This window comes from Indicator indicator, chromosome 14 (assembly GCF_027791375.1).
Source record: "Indicator indicator isolate 239-I01 chromosome 14, UM_Iind_1.1, whole genome shotgun sequence".
Taxonomy (NCBI): Eukaryota; Metazoa; Chordata; class Aves; order Piciformes; family Indicatoridae; genus Indicator; species Indicator indicator.
In genome coordinates this window covers 11,028,408-11,046,512 of record NC_072023.1, presented here as the reverse complement: position 1 = coordinate 11,046,512, position 18,105 = coordinate 11,028,408, and the positions used below count along the sequence as shown (strand labels likewise).

The 18,105-nt window shown below is 45.1% G+C and overlaps 1 protein-coding gene across 1 annotated transcript; it reads right to left on the bottom strand.

Annotated features, from left to right (window-relative positions):
* Window positions 1–6,397: 6,397 nt before the first annotated feature.
* On the bottom strand, window positions 6,398–17,227 carry RTCB (RNA 2',3'-cyclic phosphate and 5'-OH ligase). Its single transcript, XM_054386720.1, has 12 exons — window positions 17,135–17,227; window positions 16,902–16,980; window positions 16,119–16,186; window positions 14,274–14,373; window positions 12,939–13,095; window positions 12,132–12,288; window positions 11,853–12,012; window positions 10,675–10,850; window positions 9,914–10,102; window positions 9,316–9,426; window positions 8,525–8,644; window positions 6,398–7,490 (listed from the first exon to the last, which is right to left on the bottom strand). Exons 1-12 carry the CDS (start codon window positions 17,225–17,227, stop codon window positions 7,383–7,385), a joined length of 1,518 nt encoding a protein of 505 aa, XP_054242695.1. The 3' UTR covers window positions 6,398–7,382.
* Window positions 17,228–18,105: the final 878 nt, after the last annotated feature.

The following is an 18,105-nucleotide window of genomic DNA, read 5'->3' as shown; positions in this document are numbered from 1 at the left end:
GGCACTGAACTCAAGGTGAGGACCTGTTGCAGAGGCTCTTCTTTGTAGCCAGAGGACTGTGAGTAGCTTTTTTTAAAGTTTTGTAATGACTGCCTGAAACTCTGAACAGCTTACAACGTCTTCTGCTTTCAGTTTAGATTGTCAGAGAAACGAACACTTCGTTCCAGCAGTCGCCAGAAGCTGCAGGGGAAGTCAGGCATGCAAGACAGCGATGTGCCTGCAGGGCTAGCACGGAGCATGCTCTGCAGGGAGGCACTGCCCTGCTCAGCAACCCTCTTAGGTGTAGAAGGAGATGATCCCTGAATCGGAGCTTGGTGTTTCGATACGAAGAGACCAATAAAAACTGAGAGTAAAGGAAAATATTTTTATCCTTGTTTGCAGACAGGGCATCGAGAGGCAAGAAAATGCAGTGACTTGGCACAAGTCTTGGACAAGTCTGTGATGAATAAGAGCACTGAAAGCTGTTCTCTGGAGATGTACCCAAATGCCTCAGCCTTACACCGAACTTTTCTCTCCAGGAATGATTCTGCGACAGAGAATTCACTTTCTGCCCAAGGAACAGGGAGAAAAAGAAGACAGCAATGGTGCTGCTATTGATAATCATCAAATGGTTTGAATTCCTGCCTGAGAGACAAGGAAATGAGTATTTGTCTCACAAACAAGCTTCATGTTTTTCAGTCAAGATAAAACTTCTGCATCGTCCACTGACCATTAAAGGAAGAGCTTGAGAGGTCTGGCAGGAAGAGCAGTCAGAAGCTTGCATATCTTCTGAGCTAACAGGATTTGTGCTGGCCTTGCCCAGGTTACCTGGAGCCCTGGGATTGAAGTGGGGAGAGATGGGGGGGACAGGAGTGACAAGCCCTCTCCAGCACAGTGTGTAGACCCTAGCATGCCACATGCCTGTGAACAGGGGTCTCCTTCTCTGCTTGCCCCTCTGATGCCCAGCTGGATGCCTGATGGACACTGCAACCCCCCCAAGGCCTCTTCCCTTATGGGGGATTCTGTTCCATGGAGGTGCCCACTGGGGCTGCAAGGGCAGGAGAGCACACAGTGCTGCTTGTACTGCCCTATCAGCACCCAAAGTTACCTCCTGCCAGCACAACCCTATGTGCAGCATGGGCTGGGCAAGGAGGTTTCCATTGGTGAAGTTTCCCCTCTGCCCTAGAGCTAAGTCTCCCCACCACAGGCTTTGGCCCTGCAGATGCATTGAGGTTTATGCCAGGAGGGAGGTGGACAAAATCCTTCCTGGGCTAGGCTCAAAATATACAAATACTCAAAATGGAGAAGAAAATACCTCCCCCCCCCCCCAAAAAAAAAACAAAAAACCAAAACAAACCCAAACCTTAGAATAAAGTGCTCATCACAATCCTTTTCTGAATCTGCCTGATAAAAAACACTATTAGAGGTGAATGGAGAAAATCGCTTTAGCAACAGCTACAGTATAAATACTCTCAGGGGAAAATAATAATTTATAGTCATACTTTTTTCTTCCTCATCCAAGAAGTGGTTAAGGATTTGGCAGGGCAACAGTGGAAGAACTGATCAGCCTACCTATGATTTTAAAGCTTGATAACTTGTCTGTGAATGCCACAAATTTATATCCCAACAATAATAAGCATTAGTCAAAAGTAAAATAACCAGTTTGCCTTTTTTTTTTTTTTTAAGGCGATTAAAAGCACAAACAGGTTACAATTCTTAAAAGCCAAAGGCTTTGTAACCAGGTGATTTATCAGTAAGACATTCCTCCAGCTGGGAAACTCACCTTTGCCTTCTGCTTAGAACTGTAAAAAAAAGTTAAGGAATGTTATTACTTTTTTGTCAGTATAACCTAGAGCCTGCTACCTGAGGACTGAACCAGAAACAAAGCACAGTGCTGGTATCTGGAGACTGACTGCTGCAACCTGAAGGGCTCATAGCTGCTTGCCACAGGGAGCTGCTTGCCACAGGGTGTAGGGAGGTTTTGGTGATTGGTCTGTATCCTTCCCTCTGCCATGGGCATCAAAGAGCAACAGTTTGGGGGTAGAAGCACACTTGGGTGCTGGTGCTGACACAGAGAAGTTAAGGCCGAGGTCTATGCAATCCCTCACACACTGCAGGCTAGGCAGGGTTCAGAGATCCAGATGCTCTTCCACCATTTCAAGTACTCTTTTAGCTTGCTTTTTGTTTCCCTTCCTTCCCCCTTTAATTTTGTCATGAAACCTTAATGCCTTGTCCTCAAGTGTGCATATTCACATCTGCTGGCAGGCTGCTGTTCTCCCTGGGTGGCTCTTCCCTACAAGGGTGCTCAGGTTGACAATCTCCTACCACTTAATTGACTCAAGTAATAAGCTGCTCTAACACATCAGGGCTTGGACCTTATCATACACACACCCACTGCCACATCTTCCCCTGAGGGAGCTGCACCCTCCCCTCCCCTTGGGTGCCTGGGGGGGCTCCCTCCCCATCTATTTCGTCTTCCCCTCCCGATGCTTGGCATGGGAACAGGTTCCTCGGGTTCGCACATCAGAGGGAAGTGCAAAAAGCTTGACCTACTTGACTTCCCAACACATGCAGGCTTCCTGGAGCTAGGAATGAGAAGGGAAAGAGCCTGGGCTCCCACCTCACCTCCCCAACATGAAGCACAGCTTGTGCAGGCATAGAAAAAAGGGATCAGTGCCTCAGTTCCATCAGGCAGCAAGGGAGGGAAGGAAGGAGGAAAACATTTTCCCCACTTCCATCCACCTGCAGGGCGAGCCTAAGCAGGCAGCAGGGTAATGTCTGTAGTTCAGCTGGGGTGGAGGAATGGGGGGGAACAGCAATCCAGGCTGCTCCTGGCACCTCTCTTTAGGAACAGGCTCCACCACAAAAGGCTGATTCAAACACCTCAGGATGTGAGGGCAGCCCAGCCTCTGCATGTCTTCTGCTAAGCTAGTAAATGTTAGATTAAGCGCTGTCAGATGAATCTGTTTCCCTTTCCTGGTCCTAATCTCTGCAATTAAAACTAGTGATTATTTTGGTTTCTGAACTTTATATACAATGTGGACCATAGCAGTTTCCTGCTTTGGGAACAAGGGTGCAGTAAGATGGGGATGTGCTCAGCACCACAAAAGCCAGGAGCAGCAGCATCTCAGACTGGGGGTGCTTGGTTGGTGCCTGAGAAGTTATTTATCTACCTGGGGTCTTTTCTGTGCCCTTTCCTCTCCCATCTCATGTACCTGTCAGTACTCCCCTCATTCACTTCATTGAATGACCCCTATCCTCCTGTTATGTATTACAAATAAAACAAAACATACCACCAGAAACCACATAATTCTTGGTGGTTTGCAGGTGCCAGGTTACCATCTTCCCCTCCTTCCCACAGTGCAGAGGATGCAGCACCTGTGCCCAGTGTTGCCCTGGCTGGGCAGCTGCAGAGATCCTGCTTTTCTACCATACACCTCCCACAGTCACCTCTCCAGGCAGAAACCCAGAGGTGCTGGGGCTCAAAATCCCTTGCCCTAGGACAGGGCTCAAGAGAGCAAAGCAAATGCCAGGTACAAGCAGGGCCCTCTGCTTAACTGCAGCCTTCCTTCTGCAAACAGGGGAACGTGTTGGCACATGCTGCAGGAGAGATATTGCTTTGTCTGACTGCTTTGAAGACTGTCAGGTGGAGGGAGAAGAGGCCAGTTAAGTGTGTTTATGTTTGAGAGGAACAAAGGACAGCGGAGGAGAGGGTGGGGGTGCCTCTGCCAGAGATGTGTCAGAGATCACTTGTTCCTCCTGGGCCAGAACACCAGCCTGGGACCACCAGCAGAGGAGGAAGCAGGGAGAGGAAAGTTAGAAAAAAAAAAAAAACCTCCCAGGACTTAGGATGGTGGTAAACAGGTTAGAGACCAGGCTCCCAAGCAGTGGGATGTGTGATACAGCACAAATACACCACAGCAGATAGCACTGCAAACCTATACCTTGCTGGGTCCTGGTTTCCCTTGTGGGAGGCTGAGTTAGGGGATTTAGAGAGCTCTGGAGCACACAAAGTTTAACCAATTGAAAGAGGAGGCCATCAGCTGGACTCCAGCTCTGCCATCTATTACAACAGGTGAAACTCTATGGGGGGAGGCTGCCTTCCTGGAGGGGTCTCACACAGCCCAGGAGCTGAGTGCAGCTCCTACTACTTCACACCAGCAAATGGCACTCCCCAGCATGGAGGATGCATTTAGAGGACTTCATGAAAGAGCACCCACCAGCAACAAAAACCTGAATGTTTTTCTGTTTGCTATTTAATGCTATGCTAACAGTGACAGGAACCACACCTGCACAAGCCCCTGAGCACACCATGAACATTCACTTACCTGCAGGAGATGAAGCATCACCCAGCTTGCTGTTGCTGCACAGCAGCAGTCCCTGTAGCAAGTCTTGTGAGCATAGAGAGAAGGAAGGTGCCACTGCAGCCCCCACCAGAGATCACAGTTACAGAGTGTTAGGGATTGGCAGGGATCTCAAATGATCCTCTAGTCCAATCCCCCTGAAACACCAGGGTCACCTAGAGTAGGTCACACAGGAATGAATCTGGGAAGGATTTGAATGTCTCCAGAGGAGATTCCACTACCTCTTTGGGCAGCCTGTTGCAGTGTTCTGTCACCCTCATAGTGAAGAAGTTTTTCCTTATGTTTACATGGAGCCTCCCATGCTCCAGGTGGCACCCATTGCCCCTTGCCCTATCACTGGATATCACCAAGAAGAGCCTGGCTCCATCCTCCTGACAATCACCTGTTACATCCTTATAAACAGTAAGGTCACCCTTCAGTCTACTCTTCTCCAAGCTAGAGACCCAGCTTCCTCAGCTCTCCTCACAAGGAAGATGTTCAACTCCCTTTATCTGCACTGGACTCTTTCAAGCCTTGCCCTTCTTGAACTGAGGGGCCCAGAACTGGACACAATATTCCACAATATTCAGCAAGGCAGAGTGGAGGACAAGGAGTACCTCTCTTGGTACCCCTTCTAATACAGCCCAGGATGCCATTGGTCTTCTTGGCCACAAGGGCACATCACTGGCTCATGGTCATCCTTCTGTGCACAGGTATTTCTGAATTCCCAGTAATAATCCATGAAATCAGATATAGTTCAAAACCCACACTGGTTCTTTGGTGTCACCAAAAATGCTTCTGCAGACCCACTTGTATTTCAGCACATTATTTTTAATACTGTGTGCCTCCTCCACCTATCAATTTTTTCACATGTAGTTTTTGAAATGCAGGTTTAAAAAGGCTAGTGGGCAGCCCTACTTGGAGAAAAAAAAAAACCAGATTTGCTTAAACATAGATGATTTTCTAATTCAAAGAGGCGGAAGATCTATTTTTACTCTTATTTTTTCACTTGGTTAGGAAACCAGCATTCTTCTCCATACAGCATAATATAATAACTGAAGTCTTAGTAGTAGCTTTGCAACAGGAAACCAAAACTGACAGCACTTCTTGCATGTTAATGCATGAATGGTGATGATTAGAAGACTTAAGGCATACACATGGATGCACTTCCACTGTACAGTTGTTCTGTTTGTGAAAAAACGAGGTCTGTCTCTTAACAGCAAGCCATCTGTGTTTTGAGAAATGCTTATTTTTAATTATGAATGTTGTAAGAGTTCCCTAGCATTCCACATCAGAGAGTCTGAAATATTTATAGACAGAAACTCCTGCATAGAACGTCCATGTCTGCAGATGATTTGAGACCAACAATTCGTCTTTCGGTTACTGGAGGCTAATTCACATTTCTAAATAAAATGATTTTTGTTTTAAACTCAGCAACTATGTCTCAGACCTGGCATCCTGGAACAACTCCACTGGAAAGAGCAGGGAGAAAAAAGAAACTGTAAAGTCAGAGCCACAAGGACTCATACCAGTGACTATTACTGCATATGCTGCTTCTGAACGTGCAGCAAATACAGTATTTGAACTTTAGAAATCAAAAAGCACAAAGAAATTATCACAGTAAAACGCCATTACCCCTCCTGAGATCAACAGGTTTCAGCTAAGATCCTAAACTTAAAGGGCTGTTTCATCAGAAGGCACTGGAGTCCATCAATCACTACCTGCTCCTTTTACGTGAGTCCCTGGCAGGGCTCCACTCTTTGCTTTGAGGTTTTCTTTTCCTCCCGCTGCCCTCTTGTGTCTGCAATACAGGCTTGCAGGCAAGCTTCAACTCCTAGCCGGTGAGGTGAACCCAGCAAGTCCTCAGAAAGACAAATTTGAGCTATCACACTCTTTGTCATAACCAAGCTGAGGCAACAGCGTTGTCTTGTCCCTTTCTGGCACCCTACAAGTAATTCTGCCATCTGCACACTTCCTTGCAAGATCCATCATCTGAAGTCACAAAATGTGATGGTTTTCAAGCTCATGTACATACTTAAAGGTGGGACATCAGACATCTTATCTGCAGAATAAACATGACACAGTGCAGTGGCCATCTTCCCATTTTATTTGTAATCCCCCAAATAATCCAGTGGGGATGGGCAGCTTCTCCTCCACTCTTGGTTAAAGTATGTAAAAGAAACATCAGAAGTCACCATCATACTGGGTCCGACCCTGCAATTGGACCTGCTTAAATCAGAGCTGCAGGACAGTGAGCAGGTGTTATCCAATCCAACCTTAATATGCTTAGGACTTTGCAAAATGTTGGATTAGCACATCTTTAAATTAAGTCATAACTTTTATTGGGCAAACAAAACCTCTCAAGGCAACATGCTGAGTCTCACTAGCATTTCCACAAGGCTGTAGAACACCTACTTGTACTGAGCCAAGTATACCAGGTGGTGCGTTAAATGGGAGAGGATGGAGGAAGAGGGGAGGACTGTGCCTCAAGCCTAGCTAGTCCCTCGCACCCCAAGCAGGAGACCACTCCCAACTCCAGATTTCTTACCTGATTGCCAAAAAAACATGCAACATTATAGACTATGCATAAAGGTATCTGCAAACAGAACAACCTCTCCCTGCCCAGAAGCACTATACCCTGCCTATCAGAGTACTTCTATATGCAGAAAGAGCTCCAGGCACTCAGGTGTGGAGACAGCAGGTCTGGTTCATACACCATCTTTGCTGATGGAGTGGTCTTGCAGCACAGCAATGAGTGACAACTCAGCAAGTCTCAAGTCCTACCTGCAGAATTATCTGACTGCATGTAAAAACCAAGACTTATGTATTTCTTTGCCCTTTCCTCACAAGAAAATAACACCATACAACAAGGAGTGGCAGGGCATTAATTATGCCTATGAGGTGTTGAAAACAGGGGTTTCCTCAGCTGCTCTGTTTCCAGAACAAGGATGGGATATCTGAGCATTCTACAGAGTCCAAGAGGTATGGGAAGATGATGGTTCTAGTCAGTTCTGTGTAAGGCCTGAAGATGTTGGTGTGTTTCTTCTGCCTTGTCAGTTCCTAGCCTTTTATAACAGCAATAGGTCTCAGTTTAATGGCTTTCTTGCTGATGCCAGCTGCATGGCAGGTGTTAACTACATCTGTCACATTCTTGTAAGACTCTGGTGCCTGGAGGGGGAAGAGAGGAAAAAAAAAACAAACCAACAACAAAACTATAAACAATCCAAAGGCATAGGATGTTAGATGTAGGCTTTTGATATCCCCTCTTCTCTTTGCAAAAAATAGAATCATATAAATTGAGGGTGCAGAAGTAGGTGAATATATTGAGAATCTAGCCAACTTATGTATCTAAGAAATCTATGAGACACTTAGCTTCCCAAATAAACTTTCACTGTATTTCAGATAAAATACTAGCTATTTTGGTTCAGTTTTCCCTATAGCCCACCAGTATGTGAGAACACAAGCCTTACTGTCTGGCAGGAAGTCACTCCAACTTCCTCCCTGGAGACTGCCTTTAAGATTTATCTTCACTGCTCCATAGGGTTGAACTCTAGAGGTTCCCCCTCTAGCATTCTGATAAGGAAGCTGCTCTTGAATAGAGACTTTAACGGGATCAACATGTTTGTACAACACCAACACCCACAACAGCATAGTTCCAAATGATTAACACCCTTTTCTATGAGGGAGGTTGAGAATAGAAAAGACGTATTATTGTGTTAACACAGAGGAACTAGAAATCATAATATTTAAAGTTTTCTAGCCATTTAGAGTTCTCTTCTTGAGCAAATATAGGAATTCATCTTAAAAGAGGTGGATCTCTCATACACTGCTAATAATCTACACTGCAAAATGAGTTTAAAGCTGGGAAAGCATCACTTAAGAAGAGAATTCAAAAACATAACTACTTTTGTCATGTTCACACAAAGACTTTCCAGGGTTGATCTGTATCACTAGGCAGAAGCAGAAAAAGAAATACACTCCCCAAAACCTGTCAAACACATGTCCCCTTTCAGCAAGATTTTAGGGACTGGGAAGACTTCACATTATTTTCAAAAAAATTGGGTAGCACCATTGTGAATTGCACAGGCTGCATGTTCACAGCACTAGTGATCACCCAGCACTGCAAAAAATCAAGTCAGGGAAGGTCATTCAACCAAGCAAGACCTCCTTTTGCCTCTCAGATAATGAAGTAGCCAACTCACTTCTTCCATGACCAGTTTGGGAGAAGCAACACGGATGGCAATGCCCATGTCAGCCAGCTTGTCCAGCACATCCTGAAAGTCCAAGTTGCGTCGAGATTTGGCTCGAGACAGCGCACGACCCTAGACAGAAGTTTTGTCAGTTCTCATTTTTGTAGCTGTTTGGAAAACCAGAACTTTTTCATATTAAAGAAAAACATTACTACATTATAAGCAATGACAGAACGGCTAAGGGCACAAACTAAAGCAAGCCAGAAAACAGGAAATTAATTTAGACTTTAGGTGATGGGCTTCTGCAAAATCTGCTATGGTATGATGGCTGGGAAAGTTCCATGTGTATAACATGCAAGTCTGCAAATTTCTTTTTACCCAAACCACCTGTCAGTATTCAGGACTCAAGAGTTTTACTGGAAGCTATTTATCCTCCTCAATCATTCTTGTCTCACACTGTAAGTAACATCTTCTAACTACTGATGGAGAGTCTCAGCATAGTTAAGCCTTCTTATTAGCTCAAAGATAGCAAAATTTGGTAAAAGGAGCTCATTCTCCACATCTTCATCCTAACCTTCACCTTGTATAAAAGAGTCTTCCCTCAGTCTTCTGCAATAGTTAAAACTATTCAGTAAGGGACAGAGAGGACTTCAGCCTGCAGTCACCCTGGACTTGGATTACTGTGGCAAGGCTACTCTCTACTTGTATAACCAACAGATGAATCATATACTGGACACCTTTGAACAACTTTCTCTGGATGACAGTCCCATTAAAATCCCTTCCTGAAACGACTTTCTACTTACAGCTCCATGGCAGGTAGTTCCAAAGGTCTCAGTCATGCCTTGCTCTGTGCCAGTAAGAACATAACTACAGGTGCCCATAGTCCCGCCGATCAAAACAGGCTGTCCAGTCAGCTGTGGATGCAAACAAGCATTAATTCACCAAGAAAAAGCCTGAAGAACTCATTCTTAATAAAAGTCTGAGGGGAACCACGTCTCCAGAAAACGATGTCACATTCCCATTCCCTCAGAGCAATGCCTCCTTGCCTCACATGCCTGGTATCCAGAATTCTGGAGAACTAACTGCACTGAAATATGAGGACCAGCAGATCAAAAGACTTGTTTTCAACACAGACAGACAAAGCAAACACTGATGCCTGCCCTAAGTATGAAACATTTACCTCCTCTTGTTATCTTAGAACCTCTGTGGGTGTGGAGCAGAAGGAGCTCAGTGTCCCACACTGAACACACAAAAAGTCAGAGTATCACCATCCCACTAGGTTTCTAGTTCTGTTAGCTGAAAAAAAGAACTCACAGCATTTGTCTGTCTGTCAGAGACCCTAAAACTGCCCAATTAATCCAGAATTATCTTCTGATTTCCCTTTCCCACAGCTAAACTTACTTGATAATCAACAGCAATAAGAGGATGGTGTGGAGGGAAGGCCCTGGTTGATCCCTTTCTGTGCACCAGCAGAGTGCGCTCCTTTCCATCCACTACATGCTGCTCCACTTTGGCAATGTTGTGAGACACATCATAGATAACATGCATATCAAGGTCATCTGGGGTTGTGTTGAAGACTTTGGCAAAGGCCTAAAAAGAAAGCAAACCAGCACTTGAAATACAAGATGATAACTGCTGTGAACCTGTGGAAGATTTACAATCTTTTTAGGAATCAAAAGCAATTAATCTACCTGAAAGTGTTTCTGACTGATAAGCCAGTGACCTAAACACTTGGTGTGGCAGGTAAGAAATTTCAGTCTACTTCAGCCACAACAGAACTCAATACAAACCACAGTGCTGAGTGTCACAGAACTGGACAACCTAGATTGTTTATTGGCTCATTGGCAGTTTTAATGATGGAATTCAATCAGATATTAGCCAGCCAAATTCTTGCAACTCTCAAAAGATGGCTTCAGCAGCTTAAGAACAATTTTCTTTGTATCCTCTTCTTCCAGTTCAAGGCATTTTCTAAAATCCAGCGATGCTGAGAGGTTTTAGATGGATTGGCATGGCTGCAGCTTTGGGTAAATCTCTCCAGAAAACCAAGTTTAAGCAGCACAAAAATGAGAACTACATTAAGTAGTGCAGCTATTCTGTGTTCCATCTGTCTGGCATAAAGCAGAGGTGTGCCAAAGTATCAGCAGAGACAACTCCACTCATACCTGTCTCGTTAGGAAAGTCATAGAAGAGCGGTTGACCCATGCGTAGTTTCCTGCTGCTGCCATTCCCTTCAAGTAATCCTGTCCCTCTGCAGAGGCAATCCTGGCACAGGCCAGCTGGCGATCATTCACTATGATCTTGTCCCGTTTCATAGCTTTTTCCATAGCCACCAAAGCATCTGGGAAATAAATGCAAGTCTAAGTGAGTTCTTCTTCTTGTTTCAATGTGTGAGATTACCATGCAGGACTACAATTTATGTCCTAAAACTGAAGGCATCTATCAACTGAATGGTGAAACCTATGGCTTCTTCTCAAATGCAAAAGCGAGTAAGTGGCAGAAGAGCATCAGTTGTTGGCTAAGAGCATTCCCTATGACTATCTTCAGAAGGAAAAGTTAAGAACCTCAGGTATTCTGAAAGACTCAAAAGTATTTACCACTTAGACAAAGGCAGTTCAATCTAGTGCTAAATTCTAATAATGCCAGCACTTCACTTGGGTTCAAAACAGTAAAAGCAGATGTAAAATCTTTTTTGGGAACCAAAAATGTAGTCTCTTCTTTTTCTGCTACAGGAATGTCTGCCTCTGTTACAACAGAGATTATGGACTCACTGTCCTAAGCAAGTACATATAAAGACAGGTCTGCCACCAGAGGATTCAGTGAACGTCACCATATTCTCTGATCACAGAATAGTATTTAGTTTGGAAGGGACTTCTGGAAGTTGTGTAATTCTATCACTTGCTCAAAGCAGCAATGAGGTTGCTCAGGGTCTTGTTCAGTTAGGTTTTGAGTATCTCCAAGGATGCTGGCTCTACAACCTCTCAAAAAAACGTGTTCCAGCATTTGACCACTTCAATGGTTAAAAATACATGACAATTCTAGTACCTAATTGGAATTTCCCATGGTCTAGCATAAGTCTGCCATCTCTTATGCTATCATCATGCAGCTGAATAACATCAAGATCAATACAAAAATCAAGACAATTAACCCAATGGTTTTAAAGTTATCATTGCTGCAAGATTGGAGCAGACAAAATTCAAGGCAAGCCTTGTCAAGGGAACTCAGAATAAGCTCAGCAATGACACCCTAAGAAATGCTATTTGGTGCTGCAGTTTACTGCCAACAAGAAGACCAAGCTGAGGAGTTTGCTTCACTCCAGGTCTGTACACCAGTCAGATCGTACCTGTGGCAACCTGGTGGCCCAGACCTCTGCTGCCACTGTGGATCATCACGCACACCTGCCCCTTGTGGTCGATGCCCATCTTCCTGGCTGCATACTCGTTGTAAATGTCATCCACAACCTGGATCTCGGCGTAATGATTTCCTGCTCCCAGGGTTCCCAGCTGCCAATCACAACGTAGCGATCACACAATGCTCGCAAAGCAGCCTTGGAGACAGCTGTGGGAATACGGGCAAACGGAACTCTTGGAACAATCACAGCACTCCTGAAACATAGCCTTACCTGAGGCAGGCCCCTCTTCTTTGCTCTTGAGGAGACCTTGTTGGGGTCAGCCTGCAGCATTCTTCCATATTCCTCACAGTGTTCCTTGTCCTCTGCCCAGGCATAGCCTTCCCGGAGAGACCAGTCCACACCCATCTCTAGTGCCTCTTCCAAATCCCTGCAATTATCAAACACCTACATAAGATGGTTATCCTTGGATATACTTAAACCACCACTGGATGTGGCCATGAGCTGCTGATGTAACTTTTATGTTAGACCTACCTTCAGACTTAGCCCTCCTTCCTGCAAGGAATTTAACAAGATGACCAAGAGAAACCATCCAACCTAAACCATTATGTGATTTTATGATCAACCCTCAACTCCCCTAACAAGTCCAGCTTCTTAATACAACATGAAAATGAATCTCTACAAATATGTTCAATTTCGATAGGTCATTACTTTTTCCTTATCATAGTGTGGAAAATGTATTTTCTCTCCCATCCCTTTCAAAAAAATACCTTTACATTCAAGGAGGTTTTCTGTCAGAAGAAACAAGAACCTTCCACGAATTTTTGGTTATTTCAGGGTTTTAAATAGCTGACTTTGTGCACTGATGACTGTAACAGTTCTCCTGGTGAAGCACACACACAGGAAGAACGCAAAGCAGTTTGGAATCATTTTTCCTTTCTTAAAAGTGTCTTTGCTGACAGAGAGTATCGCTGTGAACTTACACCTTCTTTCTGACACAAGACACTGATGATTCTGTCATCAAAATAAACATCCAGAGATGCCCTCTCTAGTGATGTGCACAAAAAGTCATTCTCTTACTTGGCATTCATGGGGATGACACCTTTGGAGCCGACACCAACAGGAATGTGGTCAAACATAGCCTGGGCAAGCTGCTCCTTCACAGGCTGCACGTCACTTTCATCCAAATTTGTACGTAGCAAGCGGACACCGCAGTTGATGTCAAATCCGACACCACCTAGACGTGGAGAAAAAGCCTTGGGGTTAATACAGAAAGCATGTGCTACTGGTGACAGAGAGTACTGCTGTGAACTTACACCTTCTTTCTGACACAAGACAGAAGTGTATTAAACTTCATTTTAGTAGATTTACACGAAGCCTTGGATTGCAAGACAGCCAAAAAACGTGGTCTTGCAGAGAAAAACTTGAAAGCTCTTGAAAAAGCAACAGTTTTTCAGTCTTGAGCCTATGATGTGCAGGGCATAGCTGTACAATTGCCTACAGAGCTCTGTGTTTACAAAATTGCTCCAGCAAGTAGACAAAGAGAAGTAGATGTAATTATAAAGCATACTGTCCACAGAAAGCAGAGAGGATGTTCTTACTCTTCAGAAGAAAAGTGACAGGTATTAGCATGGCTACCTGATCCAAGATGTTTCAGAAAGAAAGTCCTTTTTGAATCTTCACTTGAATAAATGGTAATTAGTGATAATGATTAAGTGATAAATACTTTCAGGGAATATTAAACTTCAGTGCTTAGTGTTTAGCTTAGCTTTTAGGTATTAAATAAAAATAAATACTGCAGGGCAAGGTCTAATGTGAAATTTATTTACTAGCAAAGGTTCTGGTATTAATTAGTGTCAGAGTGGGGATACCAGACTAAGAGATATTGCATTTGAGTCAATCTGCCTGAAGGAAACCCAAAACGTGAATATCATGTGTCATGAAAACCACAATAGCATCTCCAGACCACCAGTAAATAAAGACACAAGTGTTCATTAAAAAGACACACACATTTTAAGGTGGTATTTTTAATAAAGCATAGAAAACATGTTTTCAAACATTGTTCAAAGGAAAGCAACAGTTCTTTATCAACCTGGTGAAAACAAAGTTCAAAGTCTTGTGCTCTCCCTTCAAAACTGGCAGGGTATTATAAGCCCAAGCCAAAACCACAAGGGCAATTCTCACTATTGTTTAGATGTTTTCAGTTTAACCACCTGCTCCATAAAGATTTTGAGTGCATAAATTAAGCACCTTTTAACTTCATACAATTCTCATGTTTATTTTTTTCTTTTTTTTTTTTTTTTTCCTTTCCTTTTGGGTCTTACATATAAAGTACTATAAGGATCTGCCACTTCAGAAAATATTTTTATGCCATTCCAGGTATTTCTCAGTGCTGGGTATATCAGTCTTCCTTACCTGGTGAAACCACTGCTTCAGGATCATTCATATCAAAGGCAGCCATGTTGCCAATGGCAAACCCATAGCCAGAATGGACATCTGGAAGACCTATTGATCTCTGAAAGAGAATGAAAGAAATGTTAAAAGTTTACAAAACTCTATGACTCTATGTTGCACAGGGTCACCTCAGTTATACTCTGTCTTGTGGCAAACAAATGTATTAAAGAGACATAGATGGAGTAAATAGAATTCAGGTACAGCTACAGGACAGATAGTCAAAGAAAGCAGAGAACACATCTCACCCTGAAGCAAGCACCTAGTGGCTAGTCAGCTGAGAAGCCTTCTTGGTTCCACTGACTAGATCAGAAGCTGAGAACACCTAAATGTAGGAATATGATCTCAAACTGAATTCTAACCTAAGTTTTTCTTGGATTCAAAAGTCCACGCATGAAGGTAATAACTCACAAGTAGCATAAAGCAGAGGCTTAAGAGTGAAGATGTTTGTCTTTACCAAGTTCCATCTAGAGACACCTGCAACATTTAAATACTGTAAGAACATTTAAATACTGTAAGAAGGGAAGAGTTCAGTGCTATGGAATGGAATCATAAACTAGTCAGCATTTTCTCTTCATAGCTGCGTCATCAAATCTTGACCAAAGATTGCACCCTGCAGGCAGAAAGAAGTCATCCTTCTAGAATGAGATCCTGAGAGGACAGGACAAGATAGGAGCGGTGTCACTTTAATTTATACAAGAACTCTTTTGATTGATCCTCTTCTTATTACTTCTAACTTAAAGAATCTAAGAGCACGCTTCTGCCCAGCTCCACAAGTCCAAAGTGTATCTAGCCTGACAAGTTTAGATTAGGACAGCACTCCACAATGTGTTTAAGCAGACAACAAAAATAAAAGCCCCAAACGCTCAGAAAGCTGTTAGAAACTGGAACTTTTCAGTATGTGTTAAACTGTCACCATACATTAAAAAGAACAATACTTGGCAGTGGAATTATGTTCTTCTTCTGCCTCCTCTCCCCATCACCAAGAAATCTCTTGGTTTGGAAATAAAAAAGTGAAGATTTGAATAGACAGATGATCACAATATCTCTCCTATGAACTAACAGCCAAAATTCCCATTTCAGATGGTTGTTACCAGTCTAGCTTACACCCCTTTGGTTGACCACTGAGGCGTTTTAACAGCACGACGCAATGCTTTAATTACAGATAGAAATCCAAAACTTTTGCCAAGTTCACCAACAGAAACAAAACACACAAAAAAATCCATTATTTGTCACTTAATATATACCATATTGAACAAGAAAAAGATTATGTCCACATCATACTTATCACTTCTTGAAATGTGACCCAGCCTGCTATTTTCCTCCCATATCATCATATCTGATGCTTTGCTTCCAAAAGTGCATGGGGCGAGGGATAGGAGTTTGACTGCACAGGAAGGCTCACTACCAGCATTAGGGCAACAACATGAATGCAGACAGCAATATATCTTCCTGTGCTCTTCTCACTTCCCCAAGCACTACAGGTCAGCAGAGGCAAATCAAAACAAAACAGACTGTATGAGCCACAGAGGAAAGGTGGTTTAAGCAGAAACAGCAGAAAGCAATGCTACAAAAGCTTCAAGTAGAAAGGCAGTCAATTATGTCAGTGGGTACTTCCCTTTCTGACAACTTAGTTTTATAACCTATCCTTGCAAGCACTCCTTTATCAAAAAACAGGCTCCTAACACAGACTTTCTTGGGAAGAATATTGGTCCATACGCCTTCTAATGACAGAGCTCCCATTTGTAAGGCAATAATCCCTGGCAAACAGGAACAGAAGAAGAGTAAATTTTCAGGGCAGTTACTCACATGCACAATGCCAGGTAATGCAGCCACATTCCCAATCTGTTTCATAGCAGGCAAAAAGCCACCTGCACCTGAAAAAGCAAGGAGAAATAAAAGTCATTAATCTGATAATTTACTATAGCAATCACAATGAACCACTTTCTGAAGAGGTTCCTCAAAACACTGGCAACTCAGAAATCAGCCACCAACAGGTATTCTTAGTATAAAGTGCCTACCATTATGCATGATCTAGTTTCATTAAATAAGTTATTAGGTTGAAGTCCTTCTTCCACTGTGTTAATACCAATGCAGAGCAATCTATGGTAACAGCAGAAGCATGTTATCACCAGTCCAGCTGTCAGATCTGGATCCAGCCCTGTGGTCCAGTGTTGCACAGAACAGACACACCTGACCTACAACCCCCTACTGAACTCTGAGAGCAGGTATTCTGGGAGTGCTCTGGAGCACAAAAGGCTGCTGGCAAGTAGCCAGCAAGTAGCCTCTGATTTGGGCAGAGGACATGATAGAGCTGCAGGCAGCAGCCCCGTGCATGGTCACCAGCTCACAGTGGCTGGCAGGGCAGAAAACCATGAGTTTCGCTGTTCACTGCCTCTCCACGCCTACCAGCTGGGTCGTGTCCTGGGCTTGCTGCAAATGCTCCTGCTCCGACCTGGCCCCTTCAGGGCCCACAGACAGGGTGGTGTGAACCTGGGCGCTCAGTGAGAATCTCGAGGCCACGTCAAGGAGCGTGTGGGAACACTCCCTGGGTCAGATGGCCCCCAACCCACTCCCCTCCACTAGACGCACCTCCACCACGGCAGGCATTGCGCAGCTCCTCGAACATCAGCTTCTCCAAGGCGTCGTTCACGTAGAAAACACCCTCCACCTGCGGGGAAACCTGTCAGGGCGGCCGGCACCAGGTCTGGTGACCTCGCCGGGCCACCCTCTACCCCCGTCAGATGGGCCGCCCCCCACGCCGTCGGATGGACCACCCCTCACCCACGGGGCTCCTGGTTGAGCTCAGCCACCCCAGCACGCACATGCATATTCGGCACGAAGCCCTTCTTGATCCGCCAGCAGTTCTTGTCGATCTTGTCCAGGTACTGCAGCTCATCATTGTAGCTTCGGCTCATGGTGGCGGCAGTCCCGCTCGACAATTCCGCGTCACCACCACTCGTCCGATGGCAGGAACCGACGGCGGCCGCCGAGGGTCACGACGCCTCAAACCCGCAGACGGTGAACGGGAACTGCCTAGGGTCAAACTTCCTCCGCAGGAGCTGGCGGCTGCCAGCACCCCCTGGCGTCCCTCCGCGGAGCGGCTTTTACGCGACAACGGCGCTGCCGTAGCCCGTTCTGCGCGTCCCGGCTGGGACATGGGCGGGGTGACCACTCGCGTCCTTCGCCACGGGTGGGCAGAGGCCCTCTTTGGCCAGCCGGCTTGCTTATGCCCTGTCGCTACCGCACCCCTGCCTCAGGCCGAGCAGGACTCGACACCATGAGGCCTGAAGACGCTCCAGCCTGGCGGAGATGCGGGGTCCCGTCCCGTCCCCAGCGTAGGGCAGGCCCCAGGTTCGTCTCGTTAGGATGGCACCAGGGCCATCCCCCACAACTGAGCTGCTGGGGCAGGCCGAGAGAGGTAGCGGGCACTTGTCAGGTGATGGCATGAAGGCGAGCACAGGTCGAGGCCACGCTGGGGTGAAGGAATTTGGCCTGGCCACCTCCTCCCTCACAGTGCATGCAACTTTTGGTCTGTTTTTGCAAAAGGAACAAGTTTTTTTCACCTACCTCTGGCCAAAGGAAACTGTGTTTGTGCGTGCTGTCCCCCTGGGGCAGGGCAGGACAGTTTTGGCCTGCACGGTATTTAGGTATCACTCTACTGCAGGTAGATGGGTAGAGTTTGCTCAACTACAGCAGTCAGGCAAAAGCTGCCTGCACCTCAATTCCATTTCTCAGCATGAGCAAAACAGCCTTTTGCTGTATCATCTCGGCTTGAAAAGGGCTCCTGCTGAAG

Coding starts and splice junctions, on each gene's coding strand:
- RTCB (XM_054386720.1), bottom strand. CDS start 17,227: ATGAGCCGAAGCTACAATGATGAGCTGCAGTACCTGGACAAGATCGAC. Junction 10,851..11,852: donor GGGCCACCAGGTTGCCACAG/GTACGATCTGAC, acceptor TTTATTTCCCAG/ATGCTTTGGTGGCTATGGAA. Junction 10,103..10,674: donor TGACTTTCCTAACGAGACAG/GTATGAGTGGAG, acceptor CTTTCTTTTTAG/GCCTTTGCCAAAGTCTTCAA.